Below are 14,078 nucleotides of genomic sequence, written 5' to 3' on the forward strand. Positions count from 1 at the left end.
GGGGCAGGCTTATGATAATGCCAGCAACATGTCAGGGAGGTATAATGGGTTGCAGGCTCACTTAAAGAAAAGCAACCCATTAATACACTATATTCCATGTGCAGCTCACTCTTTGAATTTGGTGGGAGTCAACAGCATTGACAGATGTGGAAATGAAGTCTCTAAGTATTTTGACTTTATTCAGTCTATTTACAACTTCACAACTGCATCCACACACCGATGGGACAGGGTATTTGGCAATTCCAACATAGATCTCACACTTAAAGCTTTATCCAACACGCATTGGAGTTGCCGTGCAGAATCTACCAAAGCACTGTGGCAGAACTACAGTAAAATAAGAGCAGCACTACAGGGTATTTCCACTGATGACACAGAGAAACGAGACACACAAACTGAAGCTGACAGTCTAGTGCGGAAGCTGGATTCACTTGAGATGGCCTTCATGGCAGGCTTTTGGGACACTGTTCTGTCCAGATTTCAGGCCACAAGTCTGCAACTTCAAAAAGCAGACATGGACCTTGGTACAGCAGTTAGATTGCTGGAATCTCTGCGCACCTTTGTTCTCTCCCAAAGAGATCTATTTGATCATTTTGAGCAGAAAGCCCTAAACATGTTGGGTGGCACCCCATCATACAGGGCTGAACGGACGAAGAAACGTAAAAAGTTTGCTGATGAATCAGCATCCCCAGATGTTGTGCTTGAGGGAAGGCAACTGTTTCAAATAGAGACATTTATTGCCTCTATTGATCAACTGAGTTCAAGCCTTAATCACCGTCTGGAGGCCTACAAACATCTGAACAATTTGTTCAGTGTCCTTTTCTCTTTGGATACAGAGTCCAATGCTTCAGTCCTTCACAAGGCCAAGATTCTCACTGAATCATACTCATCTGACCTCAATGAAAGTCTTGGACAGGAGCTTATACAGTTCAAATCTTTTATACAGCTCAACAACACTGATGAGGAGAGGACCCCTTCAGGACTGCTCAAAACAATAATACATTTTGGACTACAGCCTACGTTTCCTAATACATACATTGCGCTACAGATTTTTCTCACTCTACCGGTCAGTAACTGTGAGGGAGAACGCTCATTCTCTCTTTTGTCAAGAGTCAAAAATGAGCTGCGCACAAGAATGACTCAGAAAAGATTAAATGCGTTATCTCTAATGGCAATTGAGAGTGAGCTGACAAGAGAGTTGGACTTCAATGATGTGGTGGATGATTTTGTGAAATTGAAAGCACGAAAGGTGCACTGTGTAAGATTTTTAGGTTGTTATTTCCAGAATTCACCCATTCACTAATGTTAGGCTACCTGTTTTCATGAATACTTACCACCACCATAAAATTCTAAGTATCCATTATGACTGGGAGAATTGCACTTTCGCCATTTCTGGGAACTGTCTGTCACCTGGATTCTGAAGAAAGGATTGACTTTAGGCAGAAGCTTGGTGCTTTCTCTGGCAAACTGAACCTCAAGCTTCATTCTCTGCAGCTTTGCATTCTTGTTCAGACTTTCATCGACAAGGAACTTTTCAACTTCCCCACTATCGTGAAGGGGCCACCAAAAGATTTCAGTGTGTCCAGCATGTCTAGTCTCTTCTTCTCCTGTCTTTGAGCCATCTCTTGTTTCTCGTCAGCCCAACTCTCGAATTTTGCCTTCATGAGTTTACTCCAGTTGATTTCAACCTCTCTTTTTGCTTGTGCTGCTGCCTTGAAACCTCTGAAGGTCCTGGCTCTTCTGTAAAATTATTGACCTATTGACTGCGTTCAGTGTGCCCAACTTCTTCAGTCTGTAGTCCACCTTGCCACATTGTCTCTCCATCCCAATGTTGTGCACAGGGGTGCCATCAATGTTACTAGCCTGTTCACTGACAGGGTCCATTGGGAAGGTCTCCTCATCCATCCCATAGTCCATCCTCTGCCTGGCCAGGACAGTCTTCAGATGGGGCAGCATGAGATCTGTCAGCTGCTTCACTTCATCCAAGTATTCGGCAGCCACGTCTGACACTGAGTTCAGGACATGTCCAGTGCCTGTCCAGCCACTATAGCATTCTTGCTGTCTACATCCAGATCCACCATGAAACTCTGTAGCACTTGCTCCATCTTCATATCGGCCTCCGCCAACCGCATCACTTTATTCATGGCACTGCTGAAGCCCAGTGTAGTGTGGGTGCCACAAAAGATCTGCCCTGCTGGTTTTTCCAAGTTGTTCATCTCTGCCAACAGCTTTGAAAAGCCTTTGTTGTGCTCTGTGCTGTCAGTCATATGTGCATCTACAAGTTTATAAACATCCTCCACATTGACTCCTCTGACCGACGCCAGTATTTCGAACCCCATATCCACTTGCATTTCTATGTCCTCAGTGGTCTCTCGGTGAATGGGTAAGACAGGCAGAGGAAATGGGCTATCTTGACCTGCATGCAGCCCTTGTACCATGAACTGGCCTACACCTTTCTTTGTGGTGCTCTCCGATGCATGTGTTATCATTTTACCTTTCTCCTTCTCCTCCTCAAGCTTTCCCACAAAATAGATACAGACTTTGAGCCTCAATTTGCTGCACAGCTGCCGTTATGCCAAAGTGTTTTTCTAAGATATTATTTTATTTTTAATGATAGAAGGGAGGAAAAGGGGGCAAAAATCATGTCCAATTTAGTTTTTTCGGTGGGGTGGGGGGTTTATTTCATGATAGGTACCAACTTCCAATACATAATATCTCTCAAATGACCCAATGCACCATCACTAAAGTGGGCGTAATCATTTTCCAAAATTTTTATTTTTAGGCCATTTATCCCCTCCCCCTACCTGTGTCTGTGTGAAACCTGTGCTTGTCTGTGTGGTATACCTAATAGTGTGTGTGCAGTATGTGCACTCTTCTGTACAGTACAGTGTGCATGTCTGTTCACAGTATACAGTATTTCTTGCATAGTGCGTGTGCGCGTGCACGCGCGGGGTTGAAGGGCCAAGACCATGTCAGGCCCAGGGGGCCAAAATTTCTTAATCCGCCCCTGGCTATGCGGTTCTTGATTTTGAGGTAGAGGGTGTTAAAGTTCCCGAAAAAGGAGTAGTAATTGTTGCGGATCAAAACTGTACACACCCCTTCATAATAGGTATGAATCTAATCGTGGGTTGTTGGGATGCCGTTTTTAAATGTCCTAAGACCTCTACTCTTCGGCATCTTCAAAAGCAAAAGGTGTGGAGGGAAGCTTTTGCTACATGCATCGGCCATTGTAGGAAAGCTAAAATAATCCAGTTTCAACAGGAAGTGACCACTGACCACTACACACCAACTAAATTACCGCCAATGTGTTTCAACAACACGTTTGTCATTTCTTGAACTTTTTACTGTGACAGTGGTTAAGTGTGACCTTTTCAATAAGCGATTTTCATCAACACACGTACGGGTCAGATACTGTGATGTTTTGGATTAGGCACTGATCCGGAAGCAAAGCCACATTAATTAGAGTCACAGCATCATGTGTTTTAGTTGGTAACTAAAAAGCACACAAGTTTACACACAGGCACTAATATGATATTTATGTATTGCTGGTTGTAGATTTTGTGTCTTCTACTGTTCTTTACTTACGAGATTTCCAGTGAAATGTAGGCATGCTTGGAATGGTGACAAATGAAGTAAGAGCTTGAAATACAAAAATAAAATGATTACTTACGTTTATCATATGTCTGGAAAACATATGAATGTAAACAGCACAACAACAAACATTTTTATATTTTTTTAATAAAAATAATTTTTCACACAATATCAACCATAGAAACGTGTTGTTACTATTTGCATTACTATATATATATATATATATATATATATATATATATATATATATATATATATATATATATATATATATATATATATATATATATATATGTGTGTGAAGGAAAGAAAACAAAAGCAAATACAGATAGAGTATTACATTTTAATAAATAATAATTCTGAAAGAATTTGAAAAAAAAAACAAATCCAAAAAGGGCTACTTAAATCACTTTAATTGTTTTTAACAAATATATCAATTTAAAGGCTATTTTTATTAATATGTTGGCTAGCAAAAGGTCGCTGGTTCCACTCCGTCTGATGTCGGTGACGTCACTTCCGTCCCGGTAGAGTTGCCGTAGCGTTTCCGGTTTAGTTCCGTGTTCCTGCGTGTTGTATTTCTATGGCAAGGCGGTAAACAAAAAATTCTAACGTTACATTTTGTCTTCAATTATACATTTAGCGTCTAACCAATATGGTAACTGCGGATGAAGTTGCTCAGTTGTGCTACGAGAGCTTCGCCGCGCTTCCCCGCAGGGGGAAGCCTGAGCCCGGCAGAGAGTGGACGCTGCTGGCCGCTGTGGTCAAAATCAGCCAAAGTGCAAATTCTCACTCAGGTATTTTTGTTATTATTCCAAATCATTCATTTGTATTGTTAATAACGCTACTTGTTGGTAATTCGTTTATTATTAGTTATTACGTTTAAGTTATTTCAACTTTCAAGTAGATATTCATTTCAAAGTTGTTTTATGTATTCTGGTTTCGGAAGCCATGTATTGAATGATTTATGTTAAAGGCCTACTGAAATGCGATTTTCTCATTTAAACGGGGATATCAGGTCCATTCTATGTGTCATACTTGATCATTTTGCGATATTGCCATATTTTTGCTGAAAGGATTTAGTAGAGAACATCGACGATAAAGTTGATAAAAAAGCTTTGCCTGTACCGGAAGTAGCAGACGAGTAGCGTGACGTCACAGGTTGTGGAGCTCCTCACATCTGCACATTGTTTACAATCATTGCCACCAGCACCGAGAGCGATTCGGACCGAGAAGGCGACGATTTCCCCATTAATTTGAGCGAGGATGAAAGATTTGTGGATGAGGAAAGTGAGAGTGAAGGACTAGAGGGCAGTGGGAGCGATTCCGATAGGGAAGATGCTGTGAGAGGCGGGTGGGACCTGATATTCAGCTGGGAATGACTAAAGCAGTAAATAAACACAAGACATATATATACTCTATTAGCCACAACACAACCAGGCTTATATTTAATATGCCACAAATTAATCCCGCATAACAAACACCTCCCCCCTCCCGTCCATATAACCCGCCAATAAAACCCAAACACCTGCACAACACACTCAATCCCACAGCCCAAAGTAACGTTCACCTCCCCAAAGTTCATACAGCACATATATTTCCCCAAAGTCCCCAAAGTTACGTACGTGACCAGCACATAGCGGCACACACGTACGGGCAAGCGATGAAGTGTTTGAAAGCCGCAGCTGCATGCGTACTCACGGTGCCGCGTCTGCGCATCCAACTCAGTCCTCCTGGTAAGAGTCTCTGTTGTCCCAGTTCTCCACAGGCCAATGGTAAAGCTTGACTGTCATCTTCCGGGAATGTAAACAATGAAACATCGGCTGTGTTTGTGTTGTTGCTGCAGCCGGCCGCAATACACCGCTTCCCACCTACAGCTTTCTTCTTTGCTGTCTCCATTGTTCATTGAACAAATTGCAAAAGATTCACCAACACAGATGTCCAGAATACTGTGGAATTTTGCGATGAAAACAGACGACTTAATAGCTGGCCACCATGCTGTCCCAAAATGTCCTCTACAATCCGTGACGTCACGCGCTGACGTCATCATACCGAGACGTTTTCAGCAGGATATTTCGCGCGAAATTTAAAATTGCACTTTAGTAAGCTAACCCGGCCGTATTGGCATGTGTTGCAATGTTAAGATTTCATCATTGATATATAAACTATCAGACCGCGTGGTCGGTAGTAGTGGGTTTCAGTAGGCCTTTAATGTTACCATTTTATGCAAGGCCGCCCCAAGCTAAATTGGGGCCCTAAGCATAATTTTATTTGCAGGCCCCCTCACCATTATAGTTGTTTTCATACTTTATTTTAGGGATGTCCGATAATGGCTTTTTGCCGATATCCGATATTGTCCAACTCTTTAATTACCGATACCGATATCAACCGATATATACAGTCGTGGAATTAACACATTATTATGCCTAATTTGGACAACCAGGTATGGTGAAGATAAGGTACTTTTAAAAATAATAATAAAATAAAATAAGATAAATAAATTAAAAACATTTTCTTGAATAAAAAAGAAAGTAAAACAATATGAAAACAGTTACATTAAAACTAGTAATTAATGAAAATTTGTAAAATTAACTGTTAAAGGTTAGTACTATTAGTGGACTAGCAGCACGCACAATCATGTGTGCTTACGGACTGTATCCCTTGCAGACTGTATTGATATATATTGACATATAATGTAGGATCCAGAATATTAATAACAGACAGAAACAACCCTTTTGTGTGAATGAGTGTAAATGGGGAAGAAGGTTTTTTGGGTTAGTGCACTAATTGTAAGTGTATCTTGTGTTTTTTATGTTGATTTAATAAAAAAACAAAACAAAAAAAAAAACGATACCGATAATTAAAAAAAACGATACCGATAATTTCCGATATTACATTTTAACGCATTTATCCGATAATATCGGCAGGCCGATATTATCGGACATCTATACTTTATTTACATTTTTTTTCAATCTTGAATTTAATCGGATTCATGTTTTGTACTAAAACGACTCATGTAAAATAAACTTTTCAATAATTAGCTTTTTTTAACTTCGAAATAAAAAATGTTAAAAATAATTAAAACATACATTTATTAACCTTAACTTCCACTGAAATTGGACTGCAGTGCCTGCTGCTTTGCAAGACAAGCACTATTCCACTACGGAAGCGATGTCAAACATGCGGCCCGAGACGAGTTCGCTCAGTGTTAAAATTAAGATGCATTTATAAATGAAAGAAACTGCTGTTATAAATGTGTCCACTAGATGTCGCAATAGTAATTATGTTAAGCAAGCAAATATACAAGTATACCAAGCAAGAGGTACACGCTAAAGCGGGACTGCAACTCTTCCCCCTCGACCCAACGTAAAACAAACAGGAGTAAAATAAACATTTGGTAACCCTATGTGATATGCTGGATTATACACCGCACATTGATATAGTTCTGTAAAAATGAGTGTTTTCTGTGCAAATTTAAAGAACGTGAACAGTGTGAGATTTACTGCAATACTGTCAGTCTCAAGTTTTTATTGTTGGTTTGTTGACATTGTTCACATGTTGCACAGCTTTTATTTTTCTATCAATACACAGTGATGCCTAGAAGGCAGGGAGTAACGCAACCCTCTTGAATAATTTGTACCTCAGTTTGTATGGTTTGTTCGCACTGAATTATAATGTTAAATGACAAATGAGATAGTTGATACATAGAAGAGTTTTTATTCATGCTTTATTATGTTTTTTGTTCAATCCTAGATGGGCTGTGACTTAGTTTAATTGCTTTGTAGCTACACTGAGATTAAGTCTAAGTTCATTGTGTTCTTCATGGTGTTTTTGATACGGCACATATTTTTCTTGTCAGAATTTTCAACTAACTTGAAGTGTTTTGTCAAGAGGATTATTAGTGATATCTACATGTTCAGAATGTACTTGTTCTATTTTGGGCCAAAGTAAAACAAAGAAAAAAATCTGATGTTGTCGTAGTTGTATTTTTAAGTTATTATGCCATGATTTTACCCGCCCGGCCCACGTGGCAATAGATTTTCCTCCATGCGGTCCCTGAGCTAAAATGAGTTTGACACTTCTGCACTACGTCACGAGAGCCACAGGGGCAACATGGGGAAATGTGGCATCACAGTATATTCTTATCAGTGACAAAGCGGGAATGATAAATAAATGATAAATGGGTTGTACTTGTATAGCGCTTTTCTACCTTCAAGGTACTCAAAGCGCTTTGACACTACTTCCACATTTACCCATTCACACACACATTCACACACTGATGGAGGGAGCTGCCATGCAAGGCGCTAACCAGCACCCATCAGGAGCAAGGGTGAAGTGTCTTGCTCAGGACACAACGGACATGACGAGGTTGGTACTAGGTGGGGATTGAACCAGGGACCCTCGGGTCGCGCACGGCCATTCTTTCACTGCGCCACGCCGTCCCGGGAAGCAGCTAGGAATACTTTTGCGGTAACAAAACGGGGCCCCCAACAGATCCCGTGGCTCTACGCACAGCGCATGTTCTGCGTTTAGGTTGGGGCGGCACTGACTGTATGCATGCTTATCTTCTTAATTGTGTAAGCTATATATCAGACCTGGGCAAATTAAAGCCCGGGGGCCAGCTGGACATTCCCAAATAATTTTTTTAGATCTTTAAGATGGTAACTGTAGCTGCCATTATGTTGTGCAGTGATGTTTTCAAATTACCGTAAGTCTTGTACTATACAAAGTATTTCAATGGTTAGAATCTGCGCTTTTGCATGATGTACTAGTTACTATGGTAATCTAATTAGTTACTATGGTAATCTAAGTCACAGCAGCTAAGACGAGGCACCAAGCAGTGTGGGTGGGGAGTGTTTCCACAGTGTGAAATGCGGGTGTCAGGAACAAACATGGAAGGAGATTTTTACAACAAAGTTGTAAAGCTTAGTGATATATCAGATGTATCAGATTGTAGGTGGGTTAATTTTTTTACCCTTCGCGTTCATATTTCGCTGTGTTTGTTGCGTTTTTGTTGCGTTTCGCTTGAATGTAAAATATGTCAATCGAGAGGGGGTGTGACGTTCATATGTTGTCAATATTCAGTGTTTTATCGTTCATAGTTAATATTGTAAATCCCACATTCTTTATTTTCATGTACATTCTGGGTGTTTCATTCAGTAAGGAAAATTACAATTCCATTCCGTTTTTTAAGGCGGTCTCTCATAACATTTTTAGCATTCAATCAGACATTATTGTGAGGTTTTGTATTAGTGTTCCTAAAAATAGATATTCCGGCCCCCAGACACATTTTTTCCCTCTAAATTTGGCCCCCGAGTCAAAATAATTGCACAGGCCTGCTATATACTGTATGTACACATCAGTTTGTTCTACTTCACTTTGATTCTTTTGTATGATTTTTTTCCACACTTTCCCCCTCTTTTTCTTTCCTCGTACATAAGCTATCATTCTGTTGATATAGATTAGGGCTGTCCATTACGTCGATCGCGGAGGGTGTGTCAGTCGACCGCCAACTAGGCATTGAAAAAGTACTCATAAAAATTAGCGATCAGAAATCTTCACTATGACGTTACTTTCGTCACTTGATTGACATTAACGGCACCCGAGGGTCTTGTGAAATGACGCTGGCGGCTGCGAGCTCAGTGTGAAGGGAAAAAAAGACCGTCAGGGGGGCGAGAAACAGTTTTTATTTCAACCACACCTCCTGTCAAAAGCCTAAAGACTGACCACATAGTTCCTGTCTTCACAATAAAAGCGCTGCTCTATCCTGCCTGCGCTAACAAAATAAGAGTCTCAGAAAGCTGGCGTGCACAAGCCCGCAAGCCACGGAGTTTACCGCCAATGTATTTCTTGTAAAGTGTATAAAAAGGAGTATGGAAGCTGGACAAATAAGATGGCAAAAAGCAACCACTTTCATGTGGTATTGGACAGAAAGGAGGACTTTTTTTCTCCTCCATTCAAAAATGTGGACGTTATCATCACTACTGTCTGATTCCAATCAATGCAAGTCATCAGAATCAGGTAATACACCAACTTATATTCTTGTCTTCAGGAAAGAAAGGACTCTATATGTGTTAAACATGCTTGTATTATCATTAAACACCTTTTAACTTGTTAACAAAAACGTCTCTTTTATAAATAAATACATATAAATTATACATATGAATGAGGTAGATCCCTTCGACTCGGTCATTTAAAAAGTAGCTCGCCTGCTGTAAAGTGTGGGCACCCCTGATATAGATGTACATTCTCTATCGTTTCTTGACAATTACAAAATGCAAACACGTGAATTTTTCTAGTGTGATGTGAATGACTTATCAGTATCACACATGGAAATGAGGTAGTATCAAATAAGCAAAAGTGTGTGAAGTGATTTATTTTTATATAGCGCATTTCCCTAGAGACTCAAAGCTACATTTAAACCAGTGCGGGTGGCACTGGGTCAAGTGTTTTGCCCAAGGACACAATGGCAGTGACTAGGATGGTGGAAGCAGGGATCGAATCTGAAATTCTTAAATTGCTTGCACGGCCACTCTACCAACCAAGCCACTCCGCCCCCCAGCTCTTTTTTTTCCTACTAAACTAAACACTTAGTTATTTAACTCTTTCCCTCAATACAGGGGTGTCAAACTCATTTTATTTCAGGGGCCGCATGGAGGAAGTCTGTGCACACGCGGGCCGAACTATTAAAATCATGGCATTAAAACTAAAAAATAAATACAACTTCAGATTCTTTTCTTTGTCTTACTTTGGCCAAAAATAGAACAAACATATTCTGATAATATTACAACAGAAATATAGAGGAAAAATACCGGCAGCGGTAATGTTTAGATCCATGAAGGAAAGAAGAAAGTGAATGAATGTTTATAACTGAATATACAGTATTTACCGTATTTTTCGGACTATAAGTCGCAGTTTTTTACATAGTTTGGCCGGGCTCCAGTGCGATTTATATATGTTTTTTTCCTTCTTTATTATGTATTTTCGGCAGGTGCGACTTATACTCCGGTGCGACTTATACTCCGAAAAATACGGTACATATGCATAAAAATCAGTGGCGGGCCACGCGTTTCCTACCTCGGCCTTCAGTGGTCTCCGACTTCAATGATTACCTCTCAAAATACCATAATTGATGTCACCACATGACCATTGCTGGAGAAATACTATACAGGAACACATTTACACTCTACTGTGCATTAAAACACATCAACAGTATACAAAACGGGTTATTTTCTGGCACATTTAAAAATCAATTAAAACGCATCAGCAATTAAAACATATACCGTAAATTTCTCTGCCTGGCTTATGCAACTTCCGGTCAATAAAGTTTGATTCACAGTACACACTTCTCAAAGATATATTAACTGTTTTGACCACATGATGGCGACAAATACACATTTAACAAGGTTAATTAAAAGACTAGCATGACACACTTTAACAACAAGAATTTACACCTTTTAGTTGTAACAGAACATCTACTGTCAACAACTTGTGATCTGATTGGCTATCGCAATTGTCTCTCAACTCTGTGTTCTCAAATTCATCCGCTAACGGTCCCGATGAGTATCCAATCACAGGATGCGTAAAGGTCACGTTCAACGTCAGGCCATCTAGAAGGCCTTACTGACAACAATTTGTGATCCGATTGGCTACCGCGACTGTCAATCACTGTATGTCCCCGGTGGCTTACAGTGCACGGACACCCGCATTGTTGATTCTGAAGGCGTCTGGCAGATTTGGTACAGCATGGCAATATAAGCGAGCTGAATTCTGATTGGATACAAAATAAAACTAAAAACAACAGCACTGGACCAAGCATAATACGACATGAAGAGAATATGAATAATTTTAGATATTTAGGTAAGTAAATAAAATAAAAAATTGTATTTTTTATTATGATCATAATTTCTGGTTATGTTAGGCCAGCAGAGAAGGCCTTGCTGGCCCTGACGGCACACCACTGATAACAAATTTTTTTCTTTTGACATGCACCTGGGGATAGATTGATTGGCAACACTAGATTGACACTAATGTGTGATTGTGAGTGTGAATGTTGTCTATCTGTGTAGGCCCTGTGATGAGGTGGCGACTTGTTCAGGGTGTATGCAGCTGGGATAGGCTCCAGCATCCCCCGCGACCCTGAGAGGGACAAGCGGTAGAAAATGGATGGATAGAATAGGATATAATTCAAACAGTGGCCCGGAGCTCATTTCCAATTTGCCGGTGACATATTCTTCAAAATGTAATAAACAACAAATAATAGCAATAAGGTGCGATGTAACAAGAAAAGGCTGATATGTTAATGCAATTAAAAGATACAAATATGTTTCATCATCGATGTTAGACAACTCTGAATCAATTTAAATGGAAATTTGTCACAAGTTTTGAAATCCTCATGTTGCTTTTATCTTGTAGTTGAAAAAGAAGTGCTGTCCCTTGGAACTGGGACCAAATGCATCGGAAAAACAACCATGAGTCCGAAAGGTGGGTGGCTTATTTTCTTTCATGTATTTATATATATATTTATTTATATGTATGTATGTACATATATATATATATGTATGTATGTGTATATACATATATATACATGTGTGTGTATATATATATATATATATATATGTATGTCTATATACATGTGTATATATATATATATATATATTTATACAAACTTAGCTTAGCAGCTAACTTGCTGAAAGTGAGGTGTTGAAACAGAGAGTGGGTGCTTTGTAAGTTTGATAAGACTACTAAATATGTTGGAGAAGGAATAAAGAAAGATGTAAAACAGTTAAAAGCACACTGGTAGAAAGATAGCACTTAGCTTTTGAGTGGCAAAACAGCAGCGGCGAGCAGCTGGCGGTGCCAGTAATAATTATGAGCAAGTAGTAGAAGTATCAATTTCAAGGCAACGTCAAGGCATTGCAATGCGTAAACTTAAAGAAAAGAAGCTGTAAACAAAATTTACTGTTGTTTGCTCAGGTAGCAACAATTAAATACAGAGAAAACCAAGCTGTGCATCAAGCAGGGGTGTCATAACACCACAGTAACACAAGTGCAAGATACAATTAAGTGCCACTACGTAAACTAAACAGCAGCTTCAGTGTAGAAGCTCAAATACTTTATTTATTTACTATTTTGATAATGATTGTAAACGATAGGAACATCCCAAAAATAAAAGTGCAGTTCTGCCTTTAAGTGGCGTTCACTTGAAACTTTGGAGGGGGAATTGTTGTGTTACAAACTTTTGTGTGGTGTTGCTTCTTATTTGTAATTATTACATGCTGATTTGTTATGTGTATGCAGCAGCAGCTGAACCGAATGTGACAGCGTGTCATAATTACGAAGATCAGATGGATTTAAAAATACCAGAAGCAGGATCATTAGTCCAGAATCTTCACGGTCCAGGACTGACCCAATTAGATGCCGGTACTAAAACATACTAAGACTTAGACTTCCTTTTTATTGTCATTCAAATTTGAACTTTACAGCACAGATAAGAACGAAATTTCGTTACATAAGCTCATGGTAGTGCAGGATAAAAAAGCAATAAGGTGCATATATAAATAATAAATATATATAAATAATATATAAATTAAGGCTGCAGCTAACGATTATTTTTCTATCGATTAATCTATAGATTATTTTTTCGATAAATCGGTTAATCTATTTCCTCCCACCTCCAAAGACATGCACCTGGGGATAAGTTGATTGGCAACACTAAATTGGCCCTAGTGTGTGGATGTGAGTGTGAATGTTGTCTGTCTATCTGTGTTGGCCCTGCGATGAGGTGGCGACTTGTCCAGGGTGTACCCCGCCTTCCGCCCGATTGTAGCTGAGATAGGCTCCAGCGCCCCCCGCGACCCCAAAGGGAATAAGCGGTAGAAAATGGATGGATGGACGGTTAATCTATAGATTATTTTTTTCGATTAATCTATAGATTATTTTTCCTTTTACCGATTATTTTTTTTATTTAAAATGAAGATGAAAAAATTAATGTAGGCCAGTTTTTTCAAAAGGCATGGCTTTTATTTACAAAAAAAAAAGTATGGCCACTCAGTCAACATTGACAACAACATGACAAAATATTCTGTAACAATGTAAACATTTAACAAAATTAAAAGTAGCTTATTTGCTTTTAATGTGCAAATATAAAAGTAAACATCCAGTGCAAATCTTAATATTCTGCAATAGTATAAGCATTTCAAAAGTAAAAGTATTGCTTATTTTGCTTTAAAATGTGCAAAAATAAAGATAAACATCCAATTCAAAAAAGTGCAAAACGGAAATATTCTGTAACAACAGTGTAAACATTTCAACAAAAGTAAAAGTATTGCTTATTTGCTAAAATGTGCAAAAATAAAGATAAACATCCAATACAAAAAAGTGCAAAACGAAATATTCTGTAACAACAGTGTAAACATTTCAACAAAAGTAAAACTTTTGCTTATTTTGCTTAATAACACAACAATGATAGTATGATTAAAGTGAAAGTTAAT

At 39.0% G+C, this 14,078-nt stretch overlaps 1 protein-coding gene across 1 annotated transcript in view; it reads left to right on the top strand.

The window, feature by feature from the left end:
- The first annotated feature begins 4,111 nt into the window (after window positions 1-4,111).
- The window catches only part of adat1 (adenosine deaminase tRNA specific 1), a 39,721-nt gene continuing 29,754 nt past the window's right edge, over window positions 4,112-14,078 (top strand). Inside the window, exons 1-2 of the mRNA XM_061977723.1 lie at window positions 4,112-4,382; window positions 12,001-12,069. Coding sequence (XP_061833707.1) covers window positions 4,241-4,382; window positions 12,001-12,069 — 211 coding nt within the window. The 5' untranslated portion in view covers window positions 4,112-4,240. The remainder of the gene's footprint in view (window positions 4,383-12,000; window positions 12,070-14,078) is intronic.

Source organism: Nerophis lumbriciformis, linkage group LG18 (genome assembly GCF_033978685.3).
Source record: "Nerophis lumbriciformis linkage group LG18, RoL_Nlum_v2.1, whole genome shotgun sequence".
Taxonomy (NCBI): Eukaryota; Metazoa; Chordata; class Actinopteri; order Syngnathiformes; family Syngnathidae; genus Nerophis; species Nerophis lumbriciformis.